A 27,808-nucleotide genomic window follows, 5' to 3' on the forward strand; every position below is an offset into this window, starting at 1 on the left:
CAAGCTCTCCATCGTTCTCATCTTCTCGGCCCTCGGAGAACATTTTGTACCACCGATAAACATTGTTTCGGTCCAAGGTAGCTTCTCCATATGCCACAGTCAACATTTGGAATGCGTCCGCGTGCTTAATTTTGTTTTTCACACAAAATGTGATGCAGATTCTTTGATCCATTTTTTGGAACAGGCAAAAATCAAAGACAAGCCAAAATGCGTCCAAGCAATACAGCTGTCAACAATTAACTGAACATTCAACATAGCCGAACTTTTCGGTATAAGTGTGAGACATAAGTACTAACATACCACAAAAAAATCAAAAATCAAATATACATAACCCGCAGAAATTCAAAATTTGCGATACTTTTTGTACAGACCTCGTAAGAATCTTTCAGTTAATATTTAGTGTGTAAGCAACTATTTGTGTGAATTATGTTTGCACAGAAAGTATTTCATGGGTAAGTAAGAGCTGAGAGGCAGTTATGTGGGAGTGGGGCAACAAGTCATCAATGTTTTCATCATCTCATGGGCAGGGTGCTTTGAAATCCACAAGAAGCATCTCACCACCCAAGAGAATACAGTATATTCTATAATTTGTATCCTTAACCCATAATACCATGAGTTACAATGAAATGTTTTTAAAAACCCCATTCTGGTTACGTAGGCTAAATGATTTATCCTTATAATTTTTTATTAATTAGAGGCTTTATGTTTTGCTACAAGGGGGCCAAGGTATGTCCAACTCAAATTTGTTTAAATCTAGCATGCTGTCATCCCACATTGTTGTTAACTTACCACTGGTCATGCTCTCAAAACTTGAAGGATTTTAAGTTGGTTCAAAGTTAAATTATATGTTGAGTTTTATTTTCCTTGTGTTTCATAAAATGTCAACCAAGGTAAGTGCTTAAGGTTTAGTATTTTCTGCATCTCTGAAAAGATAATGTGGAAAAATTAAAATATAGTAGGTGGATATGATGATCAGGTCGATTTTTCACTAATTGATATATTTCAAAACACTCAGTTTTGGGAGCATGGCTGTTGCCTTCTGTATTATTAAGCTTGCCATATCACACTAGCATTAGTACTTTTTTTTATGAGTGATGCAGTGAATAATTTGGTGATGTAGGTAATTGCAAACAATCCTATATTCTCTCTTTTGTGAAATCATTTGAATGTTATTGCAAAAGTATTATTTTAAGATTTTCATAGGTTTCCTCATGCTAATCTGCAAATTAATTGCCACTTACATGGAAAACCTGAAAATCTAAATGTATGTATGTGTTCTCAAAGTCTAGAGAAATTAAAAAAGTTGTCAAACTAATTGTGACAATCTCGATATTGTGTGTTGATTTATATTCAGTCATTCCAAGTCTCCATTGTTTTATTTCACTGCATTCAATGTATGCAAATTTTTATTTTACTTTTATAATTTTACCATAGCATACAGTTATGGTCAGACTGGTATTATTAGATACACTCATCCACTTTGCATTACTTGACTTGTTATAATATTGCTTGTTAATGAAGTCATGTTTGTTTGTTTTTATGTTAGTACTGTGCAGAACTTGCAGGCATGAGGCATGTGTATTTTTGTGATGAAACTGATAGAAATTTTGATGTTATTGTGCACTGAAAGGGCAAATCACCATTGATAAGGTTTAAAAAATGCCATTTATGAAATGTTGTGAATGGTAGCCAATTGCCATAAGAATACCAGTCCTAATAAATTGATTTTTTATATTTTTACTGTGAAACTTCCATTTTAAAAAGTAAGTGGAAAAACTAAAGTTTTATAGAAGTCAAGAGTATACACCTAGAATGTTGTCCCATCTACTGTAGTACCACAGTTCTGATTGTTACAAGTTTCATACTGGTTATTTTCATTATAAATGAAGTTGTCAACAAAATGCCCCTGTCCTGAATCAACACTCAAGTGACATAATTTTTACATTATTACATGATAAAAACTAATCAAATTCATTATTAATCACTTGAATACTTATTCCATTCATTAGTTAGTTGCTTCAAGATGAGCCAATATTATTTTATTGTAACGTTCAGAGTTGAAATTAAATTTTCTGTGCTTTACACTTAGCGTGATTCTAAGTGGACAATAATCTTCTTTTTTTTTGCAATTATAATTTGAAATTAGTGATTTCCATAATGATCACATTCACATTTTCCAAAGAAGTAAATGAATTACTATTTAAATTTGCCACTCTCCCACTCTTGTTTAATGCCTTTTTAGCCGAATAATTTTATACTAATCATTTGGCATATCTGTGTGTCCAATTTTTAAATTCCTAAAAAATCAAAAAGAAAAAGTGGCAAGGATAGTTTTTTGTGAAAGTTAAGTCAGAGTTTGAGAATATTGCTTATGATTTCCTTTAAAAAAAACTCTGATACTATTCACAAAAGTTTGATCTTTCATGGAAAGTTTTGTCATTTAATGCCATGGAGGTTTCACAGTCATTAATGTTTGAAAATGTGGCTTATCATGCGGGAATTCAGTAGTGATGACAATGAATTTAAGCAGCATTGAAAATTTTTTGTAAGATCCATTCATGTTGCATGTTCATTAATCAGAAAAGGTTCATTTAATACATAAGCTTGTTTTCTAACTTTCTTAAGCTTTGAACTTGTTCACTCAAGTTTTCTTCAGATGTTTTTAATTGATATCAAGTACACATTAAAGGAATGTTTATTTCTGTATTAAAATTTTCTTCAATGGTTCAATTTAAGCCCTCAGAAATTAAGTATTTTATAGCCATATTTTAAGGTGTACAGTGGCTGTGATTACCAAGATTCAAACAAGTATCATTTCTGCATTTAGCATTAAACCTTTGCACCAAGGACTCTAGTCAATAAACTTATCTTTTCATGTAATGCTATTACTTTAAAACTTGTAATCTCATGGAAAATGTATTATTTTTAGGGATATTTAAAAAGTCTTGGTATGGCCAGGACAGCTGAGGTCAAGCGTGATGCTCGTATTGGGGAGGCTGAAGCAAGAAGAGATGCCACAATAAAAGAAGCTATAGCAGAAGAGGAACGCATGGCATCCAGGTTAGTTTTCTCTTCCAGGGGGTTTTAAGGACTAGACAGCCTATGCATAAATTTAAGTGTGTATTAGACATTGTTTCTCCTAGATTACCGTCTTATTTAACAGCTCTTTGTGATTTATATTCTTCAGATTGTGGTATAATTATTTAAAATCTCAATGATGCTGTAGCCTAATCCTTTTATATTACATCAAGCCCTTCTTTGAATGGATTTTGCTCCTCCTATCTTTGGAACATTATTTTTTGTGATTGACCTACATCGCTGGCAGTTTGTCATAGCATGAAGGTTTTGTTGTCACGTGATAGATTTTTTTCATTTGAGTTAATACTGAAATATAACATCATTCATTTCTAATGCTTATGAATACTAATATTTATTGTTACGTCTTAATGGTCTCCTGTTTTTTTCTTTCCCTTGAATTTAACCTACCGACTGCTTCCCTAATCTTGTGTGTCTTTGTTCTCTCTGCAACTTTCTTCAACTGCCTCCAAACATGTATCAAAAGTTTTGGGATGGAGTTCATCTCCAACTCAGATTGTGGCAGTCACAATAAATATTATAGTAGTGTGGAATGATTGTAATTTTACTTGACAAAAGAACTGTTGCTCAGTCTAAGATATATAATTACCCTCATGACATGTGGTCACTAATAATTTCAGGTTTTTGAACGACACAGAAATCGCAAAGGCACAGAGAGACTTTGAACTTAAAAAGGCTGCTTATGATGTAGAGGTCCAAACTAAGGTATGTGTTTGTGCTTTTGAACATGATTAAATTCATTTAGTGTTAAAATGGAAAGCAGAAGAGTCATCTTGTATTTAGGACTTCTCATCAAAAAGTAGTCTTCATCTGACCTCTTTTATTGTGTGCATTTTAATTAAAAGTATCAAATAATCATAGTTAAAATTACAGTGATGAGGGTACACTGCCGAATTAATGTTTTTAAATCATAATCATTAGGCTTTTACTATAGATTTATTTTATTACATAAAGCTTGAGACTTTGCCTTTAATTTTAAATTACTTCATTTAGAGAATAAGCATGATTTATAACCATACAATTTGTAATTCCCATAACCTCAGAAAGCTGAAGCAGAGCTTGCTTATGAATTGCAAGCTGCAAAAACAAAACAGCGCATCAAAGAAGAGCAAATGCAAATTCGAGTAATTGAAAGGACTCAGGAAATTGCAGTGCAAGAGCAAGAAATCCAGCGAAGGGAGCGTGAATTGGAGGCAACCATCAGGAGACCAGCCGAGGCTGAAAAATATAGGTGATTTGTAATATCACTTATTCTGCAAAAAACGCACTTTGATGGTTGTCAATTGTGTATTTGAATTGCAGATGTGGTTTTTTAATCTTCCATTGAAAATGATTTGTTAGTTTCCTTTTTCTGCAAAGATCATTGTTTGTGTGAATTCAGTAACTCTCTACCGTGCATTTGCATTTGAAAAACTAAGAATGATGAAATTGTGCCATTTATTTTCTCTTTAATTTATCATTTGTGATGTTAGTATGTTTTACTTCTTGTTAAGAGCTCCCATTGTTGTTTTGGTAACTCTGTGTGAAGATTTTTTCTGGCTTCTTATTCTATCCATAATCCTTCATCCATTCTTCGTTTTACAAAATTAGGCTTGAAAAGTTGGCCGAGGCAAATCGCCACAGGGTTGTTCTTGAGGCAGAAGCAGAGGCTGAGGCTATTCGGGTGAGGGGAGAGGCTGAAGCATTTGCAGTGGAGGCTAAGGGCAAGGCTGAAGCAGAGCAAATGAAGAAAAAGGCTGATGCTTGGAAGGAATACCGGGAGGCAGCTATGGTTGACATGCTTTTGGAAACTTTGCCCAAGGTAAGGCTAAGTTATAATCTTGTTTCTTTCAGTCCTTGTGGATATGGTCTTAACATGCCTTGTATGAGTCCATTCTAATTGATTTGGTTCTCCTGGGCATATGAATCTTTTAATCTGCTGAGGTCACTCAGCAGAAACCTCGACTTTATGTTAGTGCTGGAGAACTTTAGTCACAAATACCAGTAAAGTATATACTTGTAGTGTTTCATTTTATTTGGTATAGTATAAAAACTAAAATAATGTGCTCTTTTAAAAAATTCCTTATTTTTAAATGCTAAACTCATTGCAGAGTGCCTTTATTCTATATTTTTATCTGGGTAAGAAGTATTTGTCAATATTCTCAAATTTTGTCATTCCATTTGATGAAACAAAAAAATCACGTATCCTTTGTTTCAGCTATCATAAACATAAAAAAGTAAGGTTTTGTATTGGCTGACAATTTGACTATGTATATAGTATCTTAACAGAAAACTATGGACTGTTGACGAGTTTTCCATATTATTTTTACCTTTTTGTCATCCATGCTAAAAATAAAAACTGTCATGTTCGAATGATTCGTGTGCATATGAATTAATAATAATTGGAGTCTGCAGTCTTTGTATTAAACTAATTTTCTCTTGGTTTCCCGCCAGAAATTCCTTATTAATCATTTTAAAAATATTTGTATGGTGCTGCCATGAATGAACATAATGCAGTAGTGGTTTTATTTCTGCAAATAAAAATGGTTGCCTTAATTTTGAGGAAAACTTGCATTTATATACAGTGGTATCTTAGCTTAAAAACTGCTCGGGGTATGAACCTTTTTCATATTGCATTTGACCACTTGAAACAAACCTATTCACAAGATATCGACTGTGATGTTTTTATAATTCATTGGATTACAGACATTCTTAATGTAACTATAATAACATCTGTTCAAAGATGGATACCTCCAGTGATGCTGATGCCGTGTATATTTTCCACTATGTACTTCAGGCATTGTGGTTTTATTTTCATACTGTAGGCTCTAAGTTTAGTATGTTCATCACTAAAACTTCTCTATTGGAATGATAGTTTTTACTTTGAAGGTATCTGTGTTTTGACCATCAGCCGAACATTTGCAGTTTTTTGTGAAAAATACACTTCTGAAGATTATTTTAGGTTTTTAGCCAAATCATCTCTAGCATCTTTCCATGATTCCCAACTGGATACATTTTTAAGAAGTTAAAATATTGTTTTAAAAAGTGTCTCTCTAGATATATTTTGATTGTTGGTGAATTTTTTCTTGCAAATGAATCTTATTTGTAAACTGTAGCATATTTTTTCTTCAAAAATTTCAAAATCCTTCAATGGATTAATTGATCCCATAAGGTAAAATGGAAAAATGGGTTTTGAGGTAAAAACTCTTCAAGACATGAGCCACGGAGTACAAATTTGGAAAGCTTTGTAAGTCAAGGTACCGTTATTTTATTAGTTGAAAAATATCATTTTCCATTCTTTTTAAATGTGTGTTCCATTGGTTTTACGTCTGTCAATAATTAGACTGCGGGACTTAATGTGGAAGTTATAAATTAAAGTTTGTGAAATATTAAAGACCCCATTTCATTGATGTTTCACATAAACCCCATGTAGGAACCCCTATACCCATGCTTGACGTGGCTAATAAAAATATTTGATAATTGATATTGGTAAAGAGTTATGCACATAATACTTGAACATCTATTGCCAATATCACCTTGACTGATATTAGAAAAACTGTGGTGAGGTTTAGACAGATGATCCTGCAAATGAGGGAGGATGAAAATTCATTCCTTCGCAGTATGCTTGTACACCCCACAAACACTTCCTATGGTGACATTGATTTTCATCTACCTTGAAACTTAATATAATAGCACACTTAATATACCTTGAGTTCTCATTCATGATTTTTATTTTCTGACAAAACAGGTTGATATTTGTTTGCCTTCCCGTGTGCCATTGTGGTTTCTTTATCAATAAATAATAATTTGTCATTCAGCACTGCCGCAGAATAAATGGATAGAGATTGATATCAGTTGCTTAGAAAAGGATCATTAAACTGCTATATTATGCAATATTCATGTATCAGCTTCCCTTGGTGGTAGGAATCTGGAGGAAAGTTGTCTTTTGATATGCATTTCTCTTAAATCTAACCCCTTTTATTTTTTCTTCCATCTTTCTTTCCCTCTGATGTACAGTAAGACCTTGTGTTTTGAGAAAGCAGAAAAATGTGCATATTCTCTGTCTTTATGCACAAGCCTTTGATGTTCCCTGTTTGCTCCATGTAGTGGACATGATCAAGCAATTGCCATCTTCAACATTGTTAAAACTGCCATTCTAAACAATTAAACAACTCCAATCTATTGTAAACCAACCCAGGAGCCCCCTTAACCATGGCCATGCATAGTATTCTGATTAGGGAAGGAAAGGAGGTCTAATACATGGTACCACTTCTGACAATGCTTTTTTGCCACTATGCAAGTAATCTTCTAGTCAATCATGCTGGTAATGTTGCAGGAAATTATACTAAATGTGATATTGAAAGAAAAATTGTATAAAAATTTGTATATTATTTATCATTGCTATTATTATATGTAATCTACCAGTTAACATAGGTTTTGGTTGGGCACAAGGTACCAAATAATTCTCTTGTCTCTCTGAACAAGAGTGACCCAACATCCTACTCCACAATCCTCTTCAACTCCATATATGTACTTCCTTCCTCCCTTCATTCCATCCAACATCCCTATCGTATCCCTGCTCCTTCATTGTTTGCCTAACATTTTCGTCTTTATTGCCATCTTCAACATCCCACTGCCAATCAATATGCTTTGCATTCATTTTTTCTGTCTCCTAATGATTTCCCTTCTCCTCCCCCCAGCATACTTAGGACTTATCATGGCTATTATAAAATATAATTATGCTTTATAAACGTTACATTTGATGTATTTAGTTTTCTAACATATCTAATTTGTTCATCACAAAACTAAGGAAAGAAGGGCAGTGTTCCATGTGATCTTCATTAATTTTTTTCAGGCCTCAATATCAGTTATATCCCCAAAAGATATCCATCATTTAGATGGTCTCTCATTTCATATCATTCATGTTTTTATCTCAAGGTTGCCGCCGAGGTCGCTGCTCCTCTGTCACAAGCTAAGAAGGTGACCATGGTGTCAAGCGGTAATGGACCAGTTGGTGCAGCTAAACTTACAGGGGAGGTCTTGGATATTGTTTCCCGAGTGCCTGAAGTTGTGAGAAACTTGACTGGAGTGGACATTATAAAGGTTTGTGAAAATTCATAGCATTATAGAAGTTGAGTAGTAATTTTGAAACTTAATATAATCTTACAGTTAGTATGTTCATAAATGTAATCCATTGGTGAATGTTTCAACATTTAATTTTAATCTGCTCATGGGGTAAAACTCTCCCGCAATAGGAAATGCGGTAAAACCCATAGTTTGTTTTATTGGAATTTATGTTATCCTGTTATTTGCAGCATTTTTTTCGTTCAGTTCACTTTCCTAATATTACTCCAGACTGCTTTTATGGGGTGTAATAATGCTAGAAAATTTGATTAACATGATTGATTATTTATTATCAATCAAAGTTGCTTATTTCGCTTCAATATGTTATGTTCATTCCATAAAATTATGCCGGAGACAACAAATTTGAGTCATAATTGTTTGAAATTTGAAATGGGTCATATGATTACTGCAAAATTTAGGACATTTTAATTGTCATCAAGGAAGATAGATTTCAATAAAAGCTGGTGGTAATTACAGACAAACATTATTGTTGTTGCCAATCTGGAACTTAAGGGTCTTTCCAGATCTCATTTCCATAAACTCAGCATTTGGGTTAGCAAATTTTAGCCAACTCACCTGAGGATTTTCTCAACGGTTACCAATAAAAAATATCTAAATTCTGCACTAGAAGTGTTTCAGCCACTAAAGGTAATGGTCACTTCAATCTCTTAGAGCTAATGAAGTGGGGAAGCTGGGTTTTCTGTAATCCAGCCATTGTTTGAGGATAGACAAGTAATCTCAAATTAGTCAATTAGTTAGCTGGTAGGCCTCAAGTTACAGAATACTAGCATGAATTAATATGGATGAGTACAGAAGAATGAAATGAAAAATCAGTGGAACACTTGTGTCAAAATATACTTCTTTGTATAAAAATGTCAAAATTACCTCGGAAGATGTTTCATGTTGATAAAGAGTTGTAAAATATCATTGTAGTTTGTAGTTCAATTAGAAACACCCAAATGTCCTTTTTTGTTGTGATGTCTTGTCAAAACAAATTTAAAATGTTTGTTTTGAAATTGTTGGTAGCTGTGTTATCAAAATAGCATGGCTACAAGTATTTGTTATTATTAGAAATGTGGCAAGTTCTGAAATATGAACCAGAGAGAAATTATGTTGTTAAAAGATAATTTTAAAACATTTTAAATATTTACTTGAGATTATTTGTTTATTTTAATTGCAATTGCAAGGCTTGGAGGACATTCTTTTGTTCCTCTCTGTGTGTGTTGTGTGAATTGTATTCAGTGATGTTTTTCAAACTTGTCAATGCTGAAATTATTTCTTTGTTATTTTTAACTGTACAGTAACAGAAAATGTCTCATTCTATTTATTAAGTGTTATATATTGCCAAGCAACTTTATATTTACTTCTGTTACTGGAATGTTCGCATCAACAGTCCTATACAGGGCTTGTGGGAAATGAGATGAGTGTGGCATACACATTGTGAAATTGTTTAAGAGTAATTTTGCAGTACTTACAAGTGTAAATTAAGTCACAATGTGACAAAGTTAATTATTGTGCAAGACTTAGTAAAAGAATGAAAGTCATTATGCCTAAAACCAGCCACAAAGCTATTAAGTTTTGATCTGTAAGTATCAATAATTTAGGAGATGAGGAAGTATTTACACAAAACATATTTATATATGTCATAATATTAACAAAATATGTGGGAGAGAATCTTTTTAGTATATTTATATTTTCCCCCTGGCTGAAGTGAATGCACAAAAGGCATATTTGGCTGTACCTATGCATTCCTCAGTAGAGGATAATTGGCTCTTGAATAGCAGGCAGCTGATTACGTAAAAACGCTTATATTCTCTCTTCTGGTTGTTGGATGGTCTTTGCTTAACAATCAATCGAAATCTGTGCATTTCTTTAAGGTTTAGTATGTTGAAGTAGAGTGAAAATGCAATAAAGTAAGGGTGACAAAATTGCAGTCAATGTAATTTACATTGCATTGAGTTAACTTTAAAATGTAGAATTGTAAGAAAAGCCTGATTGTGGTGAATTCTATACTCCTGTTGAATGGCCAATGGGAAAGTTCATTTCTGTGAGTTCATTACAAGAACAATTAAATGTTGAGGCATCAATAAAGTCCTAAAAATGGACCAGATTTGGAAGTTTTCTGTCCCAAAAACAAAGATGGAATTTTGATGTCCAAACATGAAATAGAGCTTCTTACAGCACTCCTGAAAGTCTAGTAAAATCGATGCACTTATGCAAAAATTTCATGTTGTCAAGTGAATTAGAGAGCAGATAATTCAATGCAAGTAAGTCTTGGTATGGGACATTTTAGAATGGATAAACCTTTAAAATTTGACAATATCTGACCAAGGACCATTGGCAGGCCATTTCATTCCTTGAGATTTTCCTTATAATTTTATGACTTTATATTAAGAGAAAGGTTATCCCAGAGAGGAAGTCCAATAGTACTCGTATATTATGAAATGGGGTTGTTGAATCATAATACCATTATTGACTATTTCCAGTTTAGGAATCTGAGGAAGAGTCATCAAAGGCTCGAAAAGAAATATTTTTGTTATTATTTCATACTTTTTGAAATTCTACAGTATCATAATGTGATGCTATATATACTTATTGGGAAATAACTGTGATCTTCTACTATTACTTTATTCCTATAGTTTTAGTAGCGACTAAGCAAGTGTGGTCATTACCAAATTTCAATATTGAAAAAAAGACAATTTTTTTCAATAGTGATGTAGACCATTGGCTATGGCTTCGATAGAGGTTGGATGGGTGATTTGCATGCCTGAAATGTGGGTTGGCATAATGGACCAAATACCCAGGGCTCTGAGCCCAAAACCCCAGAATTAATGTGGAATGTCACTATCCCTTGGGGGCGACAATCAGATTTTTATCATATTTTTCCATAGTTTCATTTATATTTATCTGTGATTTTCATTTTTTTAATATACATATTGTTTGATGAAAATTGGTTTTTGCAAATATATTGGTTACTAATGTGTGTTTTAATCATTAAAAAAAATGATCATGAGAGAAATAAGCTGCTGGTGGGTTAATCTATATTGCACCAAGATATATGCTTCCACTTTACCACTATAGATTAAAGTGACTGTCGCAGCATCTCCCGCAGTTTCTTTGAATTTGTCAGAATAGATAAACATTTGTGTTTAAATGTTAGCTCTCATCTTGTGGACTCTCGCCCAGCACATACAGCTTACCTTTGACATTTACAGTATTTCATCACAACGTCTTGTTTCTTTTAACAACCCAAAATTACGGAGTTTTAGAGGTTACCTTAGTATCTTAACTTGCTAAGGTGAAGGATTTTTACCCTTAGAAATTTTTAGCATTTAGAGAGAAAGAGAAGAAACTTTAAATTATGTGAAAGGTTAAGATGAGTTTTGGAATTGTGCTAAAGAAATAAAAATCCCGAAACAAATCTGAACTCTTAAAGCAAGCTTCCAGCAATAACTGTATCAGTGGCATTTCCCATTATGCTGCTGATTCTTTAGACTTGGAAAATTCTTTGTCATTCATAAATACTTACACTAATATGCATGTAAATCCTGATAAATATGCATACATAAAAGTGATAATGATAAGGAAGAACTAATTCTTCTTTCCTTTGAGCCCCAAATGGTTGGGAAACAATAAATTGGTTTTATTGACAGTTTAGGAACAGATATTGTTAAAAATTGATGTTTATTTGGTGATGAATATAATCTATATCTCTTTATTTTTATTGTGAGAACCAATCAATTTGTGAACTTTTTTATACATTTATTCATCTTTTATTTTCCATAAGAATTGTGTTGGTTTTACCATTAATTGTATTATTATCTTATGATACAAATGCATTGATTTGTTGAACACCAAAATAAGTTTATAAAATATTTTCTGCTACTCATTTTTGCATTAACCTGGATTTGACACATTTTTTTTCACCCCTTCCCCCAGAATTTAAATTTGAGTTTTGACTATTTTTGAAGCAGAATGCACGTTTACAAAATGAAAAATATATAATCTTTAAAATATTCTTATCATAAAATGATAATAGTTTTGTTTTTCTTCCTAATTTTTGCCATCCATGTTTAACATTGCTCTCTAATGGTTTTATAATTTTTTTTTAATCTTTCAGTCTGTTCACGCAGCATAAAGAGTTGTCATAAACTTCAGCATGCCGCTTCACCAGTTTTCTTCATTGGAGTGACAAAATTATGATTTGATGTCCAACACTATCCAAAAGTTACTACTACCTAGTTCAAGTATTTTAGGTTTGTTATACTTTCAAATATAAATTGCATTTACCATATGTTCATTTGTCTTCTCTCATTTGGTTTTGAGTAGTGGAAAATTACCCTGTGGTAGTGATGATAAGAGACTTGCAATATTGAAAAATAAGTGTTCATTTAAAAAAAAGTGGTGCCTTGCACTGCAAGAGTAAGGTGGAGTTGGAATGTATAAACTTGGAGCGAGTGTCAAACAACTTGAGCTTTATCAGAGTCACACGTGGCTTGATGTGTGAAAGGGCAAGTGGCAAATACCAAAATGGTTGATTTTTATTTGGTGTGCTATTGTTGTTGTTGTTGAGATTTTCAGATTCAAGTTACATGTGGGCACACTGAACGAGTGGGCATAGTTTTCTTTTTTTTCATGGGTGAAGAAAATAGGGACAACAAACCAAATGATAAATTGCCTCTGCCCTGGTCCATTATAATTTGGTCTCCTGTTGGGATGAAATTTTAAATGGAAATAATATTAAGATAAATCAGCAAGTGCCCCTTAATGAAGAAATTAGTGAGGGTTTATTAACTTGCCTTAATAGCCAAAGTATGTTTTTTAAACCTATTTTCAAGAAAACATGATATTTTGCATAGTGTTGTAGCTTCAAATATCTTCTGCTATTAGGAATGCTATATGATATGCATTTAGGGTAAGGTAAATCTTGAAAGGAAATAAGTGGTAATTAATGTTATCCACATAGCAAAGTCAATGATTACTGATGATCTTGGTGTCCCTCTTTCCTTGAATAGACACAACATTTAATCTTGTTGCTGTATCATAACATGTTTGTGATGTTGTTTTACTTGGCTTAATTATAGAATAAATTCTTGTAATTAGTTTTCTTCAATGCTAGTGCTCATACGTATTAAGTATCTTTTAAATTAAATGAATTGTGTGTAGGGTATAGCAAGTTTCTAATTATCTAATCAGATGCCATTCTCAGTCATTTGCTATGCTTATACAACTGTCAGCGTTGCATTGATTTGCCAAAAGAAATGTAATGAAAACTATTCTAAATATGGAAGTATTTTTGGGAAGTCATTCATAGTAATTAATTCTTTGTATTCATCGTAAGAGGTCATGTATACAGGCAATCCATTAATGTGAACATCAGTAAGTGTGCTAATCATAATATTCATTGCTAATGTTGATAACTTGCAAAATATTTTGATTGCCATCTGTAAGTATGGTAGTCAGTGGCACTGGAAACATGATGCATTTGTACTCAGAAAGTCAGAACCCTTTTACATTTTTTATAAAACTTTGATCTTTTTTATAGTTATCAAATGTTTTCTGTAGAGAAAGCTTAAACATTAGTCAAAAGAGGACTATTGATTGAGTTTCATGGTAGAAATTTATACGGTAAATGTTAATTTGTTTTCATATATTTTTTTATGATTCTTACCATATGGGATTACTTGTAGTATAAGTACCCAACAGAATTTTTCTTTGTAAGTTTACATGAGTCATTCGTCTTTAGATGCATGCACATGTGCTGCTAAAGGGTACCATCATATTGCATATTACTATTTCCATCATCAGTTTGATAAAGGACTATATTTATAATATTGTGAGCATTGTTTTAAAGATTTTTCTATAGTTGATATTAGTAAAATTGTTTAATGGATGAAGAAACTATTTTTTCTAGGCACTAGATGAGAGTGACATGCAATACATGCTATGTACATTGGAAAATTTTTAGTTTTAAATGATCGTTTTATTCATCCAAAATCATTTAGTTTTCTCAGCATCTCATTTTATGCTCACCAAAATTAGTCTTACGTGCCCGACTACGTACAGCTTTATTTCTTAACAGTTCGGCATTTATTAGTCTCAGATATTGATATTACTGTTAAATTTTTATTAATTCAATACTTTGAATGTTACTGCTATTTGAATGTTTATTTTTGTTTATATTACAATTATTTGTTTCAGACTATCTTCAGAATAGTTTATCAATATTTCTTTGTTAAAATGTGTGTTGGATAGATTTTTGATGGCACTTCTTTGTATGAATGTACCCATCAGAAAATTGAGTTAGTGCCCCTAATTTGTGTGTAATAAGCCTATTTTGTGCCCCATCATTTTATGTAACCATGTAACTTGACCCATTTTTGATGGGGTTTTATTAACTTCAGGCAATAATGCTAGTTGGATTTTCAACTGATCATCTGGTTGGCTTATTCAACTTGCCATTTTCAAGTGAAACTATGATATTATGATTTCATTCGTTGTTTTTCTCACAGCCAAAGAAAATGTATTTTTCACTTCAAGATTGAAATTCTGCAGTTTGTAATGTATGCCAAATGTGTTGAATCTCTACTAGAGTAAGATATGAAAACTTTGTGTGAATTAAATATTACTTGAATCGTTTACATTGTGTGTCCACAGTCTTACTGCAGCATGCGTCCTCCCTACCTGCTAGGCAAAAGATTCCCAGTTTTAAAGTCCATCTTATGGCTTAGATGCTGGGTAATCTGAAGATTTTTCAGGATCCCCATGCACATATGGGCTGCTAGTGCTGGGAAGTCATCTGGTTTTATGTATTCCCAAAATCACCTCGCCTGAAAAGTTCTCCAATAACTTTTCCCCATGCAGCATAGCAGCAATCTTTCCTCTGGCCTAGTCACAATGTCCCACCATCACCAATGGATGAGCTGTAAATGTTATTATTTTACAGTCCTGCCAGTTCCCTCACATTTAACCCAATCCCTAAAATCCGAGGTCCCTTATTTTTACAAACAACGAAGATATAAACTGTGGAACTTGTCCTTTTATTCACTCACTTCACCTGAGTCAAAATTGTCTACTAACAACTTCACCCTCCAGCTAACCACATACTGGATTATGTTGTGTTTTTAGTATTTAGCTGTGAGCCTTATCCTACATACTGTATTGGTGGAATATCTTCCTACTTATTTGTTTGGGTTAGCAAATAAGCTGACTCTATACCTTATCCCCTTTCCCAAGTAGTCCTTTCAAATGACTATAATAGTTTTTTTCCATTTGTTGCATTTCCCACCTTCCAGAATACTAAAAGATCTTTAATCTTATAACCCAAAGCTTTTCCCATGCCACGGCACACATTTTCATTGTTAGTGCTATCCACTCCCTTCTATTTTTTGTGATCTTCACCACTTTGTCTCCAACCTGTTAATGCTCTTGTAGTTCATCCTATCCACCATACATGCAAACTCTAATAACAGAATTGAAAGCACTTGTCGGTTTTCCATTTATTTAAGTTTTAAATATGGCTAATTTTTATGCACCCTTCATGTTTAAGTTTGGAAATGAATGGCAAATTGGGTGTTTTTGTTGGTGTTATTATGGAGCGATTCCGACATGTCACCACTGAATTCATACTGTATATCCCATCACTTTTAAATTGTCTTGTCACTTCATGCCACAGAGGAAGAACCATTCCTCCAGATGAAGTTTAATACATTTTTGTCATTCTCTTTATCAATAATATTCCGGGCATATGCGTTTTAGAATGTCTATGAATATGTTCTTTGAAGATAATTTTATTGTTTAAGCTATTTAATTTCAATTGTTAGTGCAGACCATTCCTTGGATTAAAGGAGAAATGTAGGATATGTTTGCAGACCTCTTGGCACCTCTTTAGCCATATTTATTATTTATAAGAAATTAATACTATTTCATTTTTTATCAGGTTTTTTGTTAATAGTGTAGATATAACCGAAAATAACATATAACTCCTTTGTTGGCCCCAGTGATGGCGTAGTAATGTATGTAATTGTCTTCCGTGAAATGTGTAAGGGTTAGGTGGAAGAAAGGATAATAAAGTCTCAATATCGCCCAATTAAGTCATTAAATAAATAAATAGGTATAAATATACCTTAATATTAGTCCTTGATCATGTGGAATGGTTTACTACCTTGAACAAAAAGTTCCCGGAATAACCACCGTGTGGCGCTCCCATCGTTCCGATTTGAGTTCTGTTTTTTTTGTTAAATTGGTACATCTGTTGTTGATATTCCCTTTAAATCTTAGTGTCATAACTTGACATTTGCAAAAGTTACGTAGCCAAGAGTACATCTATCTCTGTGTGTGTTGGCGATTTTTTACAATTTCAGAAATGGATTTAAATTTGCAACAACGAACTTGTATTAAATTTTGCGTAAAAAACGGATTTAGTGGCGCACGGACGTTGGAAATGTTGGAAAAGTGTTTCGGCAACGATTCTCTAAAAAAAACGGTCGTTTACCAGTGGCACGAGCGGTTCAGAAGTGGTCGTGAGTCAATCGAAGATGATGAACGCAGTGGCAGACCATCGACATCGAAAGTCGGTGAAAAAATTGATAAAGTAAAAGAAATGTTGGTCAATAACCGCAAATTAACCATCAGAGAAATAGCGGAGGACTTGAACATTGCCTATGGATCCGCCCAAGACATTGTGGTTAATGATTTGGGTTTCCGTCGTGTAGCAGCAAAGTTGGTGCCAAAAGACCTCAATTTCATGCAAAAAAGAGACCGTGTTGACGTCGCAAAAGACATGATTTGCGAGGCTGAATCCGATCCCACATTCATCAAAAGGATCATTACTGGAGACGAGACGTGGGTTTATGAGTACGACACGCAATCCAGACATCAGGCAAGTGAATGGCGTTCACCAAATGAGCCGAGACCAAAAAAACCACGTCGTTTTCAGTCAAAAAAGAAGGCAATGCTGACGGTTTTCATGGATTACAACGGTGTAGTGCATCATGAATTTTTGCCAGAAGGCCAGACAGTAAACAAAGAGTATTATTTGGGCGTTATGAGACGTTTGCGTGAAGCAATTCGCCGAAAGAGACCAGAAATGTGGGCAGAAAACTCGTGGATTTTGCACCATGATAACGCACCGTCGCACAGTGCTATCATTATTCGTAATTTTTTGACGAAAAATGCAACAAATACCATCCAACAGCCACCGAATTCACCTGATTTGGCTCCCTGTGACTTCTTTCTGTTCAATCGAGTTAAAAAACCATTACGGGGAACGCGTTTTAGCAGCCGAGAGGAAGTAATGGAAAAATCGCAGGAAGCACTGATGGACATACCGAAAACCGACCGTAACTTTTGCAAATGTCAAGTTATGACACTAAGATTTAAAGGGAATATCAACAACAGATGTACCAATTTAACAAAAAAAACAGAACTCAAATCGGAACGATGGGAGCGCCACACGGTGGTTATTCCGGGAACTTTTTGATCGAGGTAGTATGTAGTGTAAAACATGCATTATTGTACCATCTACTGTGTACATTATAGAATAGATTATTCTTCCTGTTTTTTTAAAGCTTGATCAAAACATTTCTTTAAGTCTAATATTATTAGTTTAATGACTTTTCAAGTGTTAAGAAAGCTTAAGTTTTAAATGTTATCACGTTCAAAGCCAAATAAAGATAAATTCAAAGAAAATCCATGTCGTAGCATGCCATAAATAATTGATTATTTACTAAAGATAAAGAGAACAAATTATTTCATTAACAAATATAATCATTGAATACTTTTCAAGTGATTAAAATAATTTTTCAATGAATATTTAAATGATTTATCCTATTTTATTATGTGTAAAAGTAAATATTAAGTGAGGCATTAGTTAATTATTATATCCCTTTAAAATTTTTGATACCTCCAGTAAAATAGTTGTAAATGTAAATATTATTTCCATTACTACTTAATAGAAAATATGTTGTTCAAAGTTTTCAACCATGAGTGCAAATTAGCCATTCTAGAAAATTCTTTAATGTGGCATTTACACTCGGGATAAAGGAGCCAAGACGCGACTACCTTGTCATTGTGATTGATCTTCCTACAGGCAACAATACCAATAATTGGAAGGACAATTCTTTTGCATAAGTGGTTACCATATTTATATGCAGATTAAAACTTTCATTCAATCTTTCCTCCTGACTGCTAAACATTTCCCTTGCAAATTTTATTTCAGTCTGGTACCTGTGGGATACATTTTTCCATAGGATGATTAGATAGCATAGCTATGAGTTAACTATGGTCCAGCAAAATTTTCCCCTGCAATAAATCCTACCATTGATCACCATTAGGCAACTTGGATGAGGTTTGATGTGGTTCAGCTGTGCTTGATTTTATTATCATTGGATTCTATCATCATAAGGTAGGTATTGGATGACCGTGAAAATTATTATACGATATTACGATCTTCTAAAGAACTTACGCCTAACAGTGCACAGCAGGAATACCTTTTGTATTATATTAAATCATTCATCAGCTCCAACTAGCCATTCATTCTCTCTAAAATACGCAGTCTTTTCTCTGTCTACTTTGCCTAACATTCTACTCTCTTTTACAGCCTTCAGCATCACCTTTTAAGATTTTCTCCAGTTATATTTGCCATCCTCTTTGGATTTTTTCCAAGATAGCTCTTCATCTTTGTCTCATCTTACCAAACAATTCATTATCATTCCTCTTTTGTAATCCCATATTCTACAACTAACCCCAAGACCACATCTTAGGAGCTTCCAGTTTTTACCCATCTCTTTTCTGCAAATATCAAGTTTCAGAACCATAAAACAATGTTCTGTATCAAAGTCATCATTAATCTTTACTTAATTTGAAATCACAGTCATCTAGTTCTTCCTCTTAATCTAAGCTTATTTTTACCAATGCCATTCTTCTGGTAAAGTATGACTTAATTAATGCTAATTTTTCTGGTCAGTTGTTGATCCATTTTATGGTTCCATATGAACAATTGTGATTATAATTAAAGAAATTGATTTTTTAATAACTGAAATCTTTGGAAATAATACTTACTAAAATTAATGAAATCAATGTTGGTTTAATTAGGTTCTATACTGCTGTTTAAGTTATAGATAAGGATGCTTTTCATAAAATTTTCTTTATATCATAGAGAACATCCACCTTTAAATGGTCCTCATTTATGAAAAGATTGGTTAGTTTTATTTGGCTTTATTGTTTTTAAATAAATATTGGTAATCAAAAATGAACTGGAAAGTTGAAGCTCATGCTAGAAAAAATACAAATAATTTTACACTTAGAACTTATTCTCTATGCAGGTATATAACAAGCTTCAATGATATAACATTAATTTCAAATGCCATTTGTTGATCAACTACACCAGTACAATAGTTTTCAAATTCCTAAGAAAATATAATTTTTCACATGATCTTTATAAATTTTTAGGTGTATTCTATCAAAACTAAATTAATTTTTAATATTAAATAGCATTGGATGGTGAGATATCTATGTACATAAGTATGTGAGTTTCCAGGTTGATGAATCAAGTGGTTGGCTGTAATTCTTGGTACAAACAAAGAAAAAATACCTTTAATGGGTAACTTAACAAATCTAGTACAAATACATTACATAACAATTATATTTAAATTAAGACCTAAGTTTTGGGAATTGATTTCCCATCAATTTTTGAAGTTACAAATTCAAGCAAGATAAATTGATGAATTTTTAGCACTTATTATTCTCCTTTTTATATGAGACTAAACTTTTCCAAATAAATACCTTTATGAATATTTTCCTACTGACTACTTGCCAAAAAATGCTCAAAAATGTTTATTTGCCTAGACTAAAAAAACTATTTACAGTAACTTATAGCTTCAAGCTCTTTTTTCCTAATATCATGGTTAAATTATTTATGTTTATTTGCTACTTCAGTCATAAGTATGCATTCATTCAAAGAATATTTCAAAATAAGCATAATCTTCTTTTAAAAAGTTACATGTTAAAGCAAAGAGTAAAAGTCAAAATTGAAACTTGGTTCATTTAAGAATGGTTTTGCCCTGCAATTGAGTATCATCTTGTGATGCAATTTTAATTTTGCTATTTTTAAGATTACTTCTTTTGCAATGCTTTTTGTTTTTAGGATAATTTTCATTATGCCTTCTTTGAACTTCACGAATATTAGAATCATAAATATTTTTCAGAGCCACCATAATCTCAAACCACTGCTTAAGGCCCTGAGTGGAAATACTGAGTGGCAGGTGGCATGTGTAATGTTAATACAAAGAAGGAATCTGATTCCCTTATTGTTTGCTTAAGTTTATACAATTTGTCTTGGGTTTCAAGATTAATTACCCTGTATCCATGGGACAGTTCAGCTAGAACTTTTGGAACTGTCTTTTTCTCCTTTTATTTCAACTTACAGTATCAGGTGTTGTTATTCAAGTTTTGGTGGATCATATTAAATATCTACATTTTCTTTAGCACTGTCATTTCATAGGTGTGATGTGATTGGTATCCTTGCTACCAATTTATTATTCCAATGAACATCAGCATGTATCACATTCTTCGTCTCATATGTTGTATGATGCTTTTCCCTTAGCAATAAGACCATTGGTTTTTTTCTCCTGGGCAGTTAGGTGTAGCTGCATCAGTGAGTCATTTGAGTAAACTATATTCATAGTAGTTCTTTTTGCTGTATTGTGAAACACTGAATCATTTGTTTGACAATCCAGCTTAAGAATTACACCATCACATGTGGGTAGCTAGCTAATCAATGTCACTGAGGATTAGTCCAATCAACTACTCTGGTGAAATTGTACTGTTGAAGCATTTAGGCACACCATAGAGTTTTGTGTGATTTTCTTCAATCGCAGTCACCGCTGACATTAACTCGTCCGTGCATTCAAGGGGATTACCTGCAAAGAAACAAAAGGTACATTCCTCACCTTGAAAAAATTTACATATTGCAGATGTGCTGATAGTGATTAAGCATTCATAAAGGTTTGATTGCATTTATTAACATTTCCTCAGCTAATTTGGGGATTTACCTTCAAAATGAACCCTAAGTATTCCTGGAACATCATGTAATTTACATCGAGTTTTAGCTGTCAACTCAATACCAATGGTGGTGATCATATTGTGCTGCAAGTGTGCTTTACAAATTCGTGGAAGGCCATGGAAATCTGGGCCCACTGTTGTCAGGAGATTATTGTGGGCGATGAGTTCTTCTAGTTTGGGCAACTCCGTCTGGCAAATAATGAGAGATTTTCGTTAGAATGGAAGGGTACCATACAAGAAATGCATGGGCTTTTAGCAGTTTCTATTCATTTGCTAACCTTCGAAGTTTCTTCAAGGGTGGTAAGCTTGTTGTAAGAAATATCTAGAACCTTCAAATCATCAAGGTTTATGAGATCATCGGGTGCAATTTTCTGGAGGAGGTTGTGAGAAAGATTCAATTTTTGCAGTGTGGAAAGACCACCCAGGACTCCTCCCAGTTCTTCCAGTTGATTGTACTCTAGCCGCAATTCCAGGACTTTAGTGTGTAATTCCACATGGTTTTGAAGCTGTAAAGGAAGGAAAAGCATTTGACTTTGGTAAGGAAAGGCTATGTGACATCAAATTATTGAAAATTACAAGTTGGCCCTTAATGTAACTATTGTAGCCCATATCCAAAATTGGTGCGTTTAAATAATTATTTGTAATGGCCATTATAAAGGTAGGATAAAATGTTAGGAAACTATTTTAAATATTGTATAGCAGATTGTCACAACTTTTAAAATTAATTGATATCAATAGTAAAATAATTAGGCATCAGTGTTTCTGTTCCTTGCTGAATAAGTCTTCTAGGTATAGGAACCAGTAACATTTAGCTTAAATCCCAAGATTATTTCAACTCTCCTCCTGTAACCTCTGTGAGTATAAATTGGAGTTTAATTGTGGAGACAAATGAGCAAATAAGTTCTTGCTACCATTTATGTGCATTGAGATTTTGTTACCAGCTGCTAACACCTAACTTAAAGCACACAGTGAAATGACAAGATAGCGTACAGGTTTTTCCCACCTTGGAGGGATTGTTTTGTCGGTTTTTGGTTTAAAAATTAGATTTTCATGTATATAATCATCATAAATTTCAAGTGACAAAACATTAATATATGCTTCTGCCTAGTTTAAATTCTCTGGAGATAACTGGCCTTTATGCCAATGAAGCTTTAAAATCAACTTGGCAGTACGTATCTAGTTGATTTACTCTCTTGTATATTCTAAATGCTGCCAGTTTTGTGGGAATGTTACCGATGATAGAGGTGAATTTTTTCAGGAGCTAATCAATAGTAATTTTTATTGGCAGCTTGTCATTTATATTTTTATTCTTTATCAATTTATGCACAGTGTGTTACCTTCCACTGAACGACAATCTCACATGGATCATAGAAGATTTTTAATTTTCTTTTATTTTCAATTGGTTTTATTATGCCTGTCATTGAGAGATATTTTCTCAGTTTGTGTCCCACTGAACATTAAAAGTAAATAGGAAAATAAAAATGAGGCATAAAATATTAGTTTATCAAGCTGGCTTGATTTCCATAGTAAAGTTAAGATCACAATTTATTGCACTAAACTTGCCTGTTTGACAGTACTTGAACTCATGTCAATCCTTAACTAAGTTATTATGCTTAGAGAATGAAAAAATAAAATCTAAAACACAGCTGCACTCATTGTAACTAAACCTTAACTTTACCAAGCATCTCTCACCAGTTTCCTCGTGATTAGCTTTTTCTGTAACCATAATTTATGGAATAGAGTTTCCTTCTGCATTTTGCCTGGATTTAGTTGATGACTAACTATTTTTTTTGAGTTATCCAAAATATCTTGTTCACTTCATAACCTCCTCTCCCTAATCAAGTTCCAGTGTGGCTGGGAGCCATGGATATTAGCCCTGAAAGGATCTCTTGTGTGATGAATTCTGATATTGAGTTCATTACTCAATATCAGAATTGAGGGTTCAAGGAGTGGGTTCATTACTCATTGAGGGTTCAAGCAGAGCTGTCTAGAGTTCATTGAAGCACAAAGAAAAGTGTATAATCCAAAGAAGTAGTGTCAAATTCCTTCATTGTGTAAAACAAATGCAATTGTTCATGTAATGGCTATTTTTAAGGTTCAATTTTCACAGCATTAGTCAATGTGTCCCCTTAGTTCATGTGGTGATTAATGAAATTAATATAACACATTTTGATGTATATTTCACAAATAACTGATGTTAATATAAATTTTTAAGTACTCACATGTACTTATTAATTTCTGAATCATGCTCTTAAAACTTATTTTGGACATATCTGAGATTTCAATTTTTGAAACTGCAATTTTGACTTTTTTACGGCAAATTAATTATTATCATTTAAACAAAGGCAAGTAGATGCTGTTATGTCAACACTATTTTTACCTCTTATATAATTGCCCTCTTTTTTTTGTGAATGATGCATATTTCTGATGTTACTCCGTATTTCTTTTGAAAATTCTCCTCTGCAGTAAGGACATGTGTAAAATCTTGAATTTTCAATTCCAATTTCTTTGAAAACTAATGTGGTCTGTTTTATCATCGTTTGATAGAGTGCACTGAGTACAAAACTTGAGGATGTGTTATCAAAATGACATTTAACATCTTGAAAATACCTCCCTAAATGTGATTCTTTTTACTGCCACATCAAGATGTATGTAGTTACTACCAAAATTTGGTCTCCTTCTATTGCATTGGACTTAAGCAGGTTTTCTTGAATCTTATTTAGAGTTCCTCAGTTTTGGACAAGTGTCCGTACATAAATGCATTTACGTTTACTCACCTCAATCTTTCCATCCAACTTCTTGATTAAGTTATGTGAAAGATCTACTGTATGAAGTTTTTTCAGTCCCTTGATTTCTTGTAAGGAGAATTCTGTTAAAAGATTATGGGTGAGATTCAGTGTGGTCAATGAATTCAAAGGCTGCAGAGAGCCGTTGAGAGAAGTCAATCGGTTGAAACCTGCTTCAAGATGATGGAGAGATTCTAATTCTGCAAAATCTTCACTTGTAATCTGTAAAAATGAAGTTGTATTGTTGACATGAAATTACAATCTCATCATTAATCACATAATACAGTCTCACCTCATTGAAAATATACATAGCATTTTGGAAAGGGTGTAGACACACTGGGGTGGCTTCCAAGGTTTTATTGCCTGAAGAGCATTTTTGGTTCAATGTCCCTCTGATATTACAGTAGTCATTTACACTAGTGAAGCCACCTCAGCATGTATGAATTGCTATTTGTCTATTATCCATAACTGAGACAACCTTGCTGTACACACAGTTCCTCATATCATATCTGTAAAATATATGTTTAGAAAGTGAATTATCTGCAACTACTCTACTTTTAAGTTTCTTCAGTCTTTCAGAAGGCATATATTGTTAAAAAATGAATATAACTATGGATGGGTTATATTCAAAAATAGTCATTGGAATAATATTGCACAAAACTGTTTTCAGATGACATTGTCATCTGAAAATAGTTTTGACTATACATGACAATTTTAAGGGATCAGCCAGTAGAGTCCGATAAATATGATTCTCACGGAAGTTGTACCAATTAGTGACATTGATTAACTCATGGCTGAACTTTGAAGAGACCATAATTAATGTAAATCTACCAAAAGTGATGAGAAATTTAGGTTTCAATGCCAATGGAGGGTTGGGTGAGTCAGACCAAATGCTACACTTGCCTCTTCTTTGCCTATCGGGGCAATAGCTTCAAAATGTCAGTCACAGTTTTGAAGGAACAGATATTCCCCTTCAAAATTTCATCTTTCATATGGGGAAACAAAAGGAGGTCCCACCATTTATGTATGATTTGCTACAAAGAGGAAGAATCAGCTGTGGAAATGAAGTGGGATGTATGTTTTAATAGGCTTCATCTGTGAGATGATTATCTTATGACTTCAGCCGTACTTTTGACTTGACCCTCTAGGCTTTGACATTGATTTTTATCTTTGAAAAGTAGCCCAAGAACTGCTCTTAACAATTTCCTCAAGAAGATTATAGGCAGACCATTCTGGAGTATCTGCCACATTTCAAAAAGCAAGGTTCAGTTTAAAATGAATAATATTTCCTTTTTTATTGGATGAAAGAACTTCTGGCCAACTAGAGTCCAAAAATATTTAGAATTTCAAGAATTTGGTTACTTTTTGGTCCATTCCTCTCAAAAAATTTCCTCTAGAATACCTGTAAGTGTAATTGTTCTGGAAAGGTTTATGAGTATATCAATTGCATTCTATTCAGCCAATAAAATATCTTTGTGTGAATTATTTTTTGCAAAGCTGAGTTCTTAATTTCATGCAAGTCTTAGGCCTTTTACCCATTTAGTTTTTCTGAACGCTCTGGAAGAAATACTGGTTGTGCTTTAAATTATAAATCATCCTTAATGGCTACCATACTGCTGGTCTGAAGGTATATTTAATTGGAAAGAAATTGGATTTTTAAGATACTCAAACATCATTTTGCCGTGAAAACTGAGTGACAGAAAAACTACTACATAATCACATTACAAACATTTCCGAGGCAAGATTCAAGCTTGTGGCTTATGAATTTGCCTGGAAACTCATTATTCATTGAACACTAACTGGAGTGGACTCTAAGATGTCATTGATTTCATTCAGTGCATGATTAAAAATACAGAAATTCTACTATGGCATGTCACATATTTTAACAAGCTTCCTTCATTGCCTTTCTTCATCATCACTTCATTTTGCTTCTTGTATTGTCATAAGTCCACATGTCTACTGGATTTTTTTCAGGAAACAGTTATAGCTTTACAAAATTCCTGTGACCACAAAAAACTTCACTCAAACTATAACCCAATGTACCCCTGATACTATGAGTGTTTGGGTTCTCTTTATGAGCAGCCATACATAATAATCTCAATAAATTGAGCACCCCGCTCTGATACTTCATCAACAGTATTGATATTTGCATTTAAGTGAATAAACTCCTTTCCATTGTATGAAATTCTTTAGTGGTAATGAGTTAAAGCACCATGAACATATATGCATAGACATCAAGTTTGATGGCTCTTCATTTGGCACAATTTTACAAAATGCTCTGTATCAGTATCACTGAGTTGTTATTTTTAACAGTACCAATATGTTAACATAATTATGCGAGTGCTCTTACAGTCTCAAGTAGGTTGTCAGTCAGGTGGAGCCGCTGTAGTTTCTTAAGGTGCCTAATGGCCCCATCTAGTGATTTTAGCTTGTTGCTCTGAAGGAACAGGGACAGTAGCCCTGGGTATGAATTCAGCTCTGCTGGTAATTTAGTTAAACGATTGTTGCTGATGTAAAGTAAATGTAGATTTACTCCTTCTGAAGGCATTTGGTCATCAAGCGTTGTAAGGTTGTTTTCATTCATGAACAGCCATTTCAAATTGGTAAGAGTACTGCAAAAGAATTGATGGGGAATCAATTAATGAACCTTGAATTTTGGCTTCAGTATACATATTACTTCAAATTGAAAAACTTTTAGAAATTTAAAAAAGAAATTAATTCATATCTTTTTTTTTAATATTTCATTTTTTAATATCATTAGCAATATCTGAATCAGTTTCATTACACTTATTGTTAATTTTTCTGTAGAACTTTAAAACATGATTTCTACAATATCAGTCAGTGTGTGTTTATACGTGTATGCATGCTTATATATATTTTAATATATTAGGAGGAAGCTTGGTAAATAATCTGCCAAAATACTGGTATCTGCCAGTACACACAATTGGATAACCATATTAATATTGAGCTGATTTTTACTGCAGTTTGATATTGATTTTCAATGTGGAACATGACAACTTTGATCAAGCAAATAATATGTATTTTTTTATGTCTTTTGGCTCAATGCAATACACAAATACATGTGTACCTTATAATAATTACCAACTAACCTGATGGATCCATTTAAATTTGATATCCGATTGTGACCAATGTGTAGATGTTGCAGGCCTCTTGGTAATGAACCTTCTTCTATGATTGATATAGAATTTCCTACAAGAAATAAGGATTGAAGTTCTGGTAGACCCTGAAGAAGTTTAATGTTAGTTAAAACAATGTAATTTCTACAAGCAAAAGTAATATTAAATTGCTTGCTGAATTACATTTTTATTTCATTCAGCATTTTATGATATACATCTACAAAAAATTAAATCATTTAATGAAGCACTAGTTTTTTGTGATGTGTAAATTCAAGTCAAGTTGGCCTTGCAATGACCTTGTTCAGAAATATTTCATAATAATATATCCATGCTTTATCACCGAAATTTTACTCTTAATGAATGAAATTATTTTTGAGTCATCTTAGGATCCAAACTAAATGATTATGATAAGCTACATGCAATCATGACCGGTTGTGGATAATTGTCTTAATTACCAGTAAAAAGAAGAATAAGTGTTTTTAGGCAGGTTAAGCCAGTACATAGGAACTATATATGTATTTATCAATATATATTCTTGTAAGAAAGTCTCACAGATGTGAATAATAATTTACAGAAAGATGAGAAATAGTGCCAGCCAACAAAAACACATAGAAACACATATAA

The 27,808-nt window shown here is 33.1% G+C and overlaps 2 protein-coding genes across 6 annotated transcripts in view; one reads left to right on the forward strand and one right to left on the reverse strand.

Moving 5' to 3' along the window:
* Nucleotides 1-27,808, forward strand: part of Flo1 (flotillin-1) — a 34,288-nt gene that overhangs the window by 5,398 nt on the left and 1,082 nt on the right. For 2 of the 5 annotated variants that reach the window (XM_071588610.1, XM_071588612.1), the window contains 5 exons: nt 2,930-3,060; nt 3,717-3,801; nt 4,140-4,327; nt 4,687-4,897; nt 8,014-8,178. In XM_071588610.1, the coding sequence (XP_071444711.1) occupies nt 2,930-3,060; nt 3,717-3,801; nt 4,140-4,327; nt 4,687-4,897; nt 8,014-8,178 (780 nt within the window). Of the gene's footprint in view, nt 1-2,929; nt 3,061-3,716; nt 3,802-4,139; nt 4,328-4,686; nt 4,898-8,013; nt 8,179-12,319; nt 14,953-21,668; nt 21,773-27,808 lie in introns of those variants that run through there. The other 3 variants (XR_011701541.1, XR_011701540.1, XM_071588611.1) reach the window with 3 other exon arrangements.
* ltl (larval translucida) overlaps nt 19,418-27,808 on the reverse strand; it is a 63,460-nt gene continuing 55,069 nt past the window's right edge. The window contains exons 3-8 of the mRNA XM_071588609.1: nt 27,158-27,291; nt 26,398-26,659; nt 24,039-24,269; nt 21,540-21,767; nt 21,252-21,450; nt 19,418-21,119 (exon numbers count right to left, since the gene is read on the reverse strand). Coding sequence (XP_071444710.1) covers nt 21,004-21,119; nt 21,252-21,450; nt 21,540-21,767; nt 24,039-24,269; nt 26,398-26,659; nt 27,158-27,291 — 1,170 coding nt within the window. The 3' untranslated portion in view covers nt 19,418-21,003. The remainder of the gene's footprint in view (nt 21,120-21,251; nt 21,451-21,539; nt 21,768-24,038; nt 24,270-26,397; nt 26,660-27,157; nt 27,292-27,808) is intronic.

This window comes from Hetaerina americana, unplaced genomic scaffold (assembly GCF_022747635.1).
Source record: "Hetaerina americana unplaced genomic scaffold, ioHetAmer1.1.p SCAF_3, whole genome shotgun sequence".
Classification (NCBI taxonomy): Eukaryota; Metazoa; Arthropoda; class Insecta; order Odonata; family Calopterygidae; genus Hetaerina; species Hetaerina americana.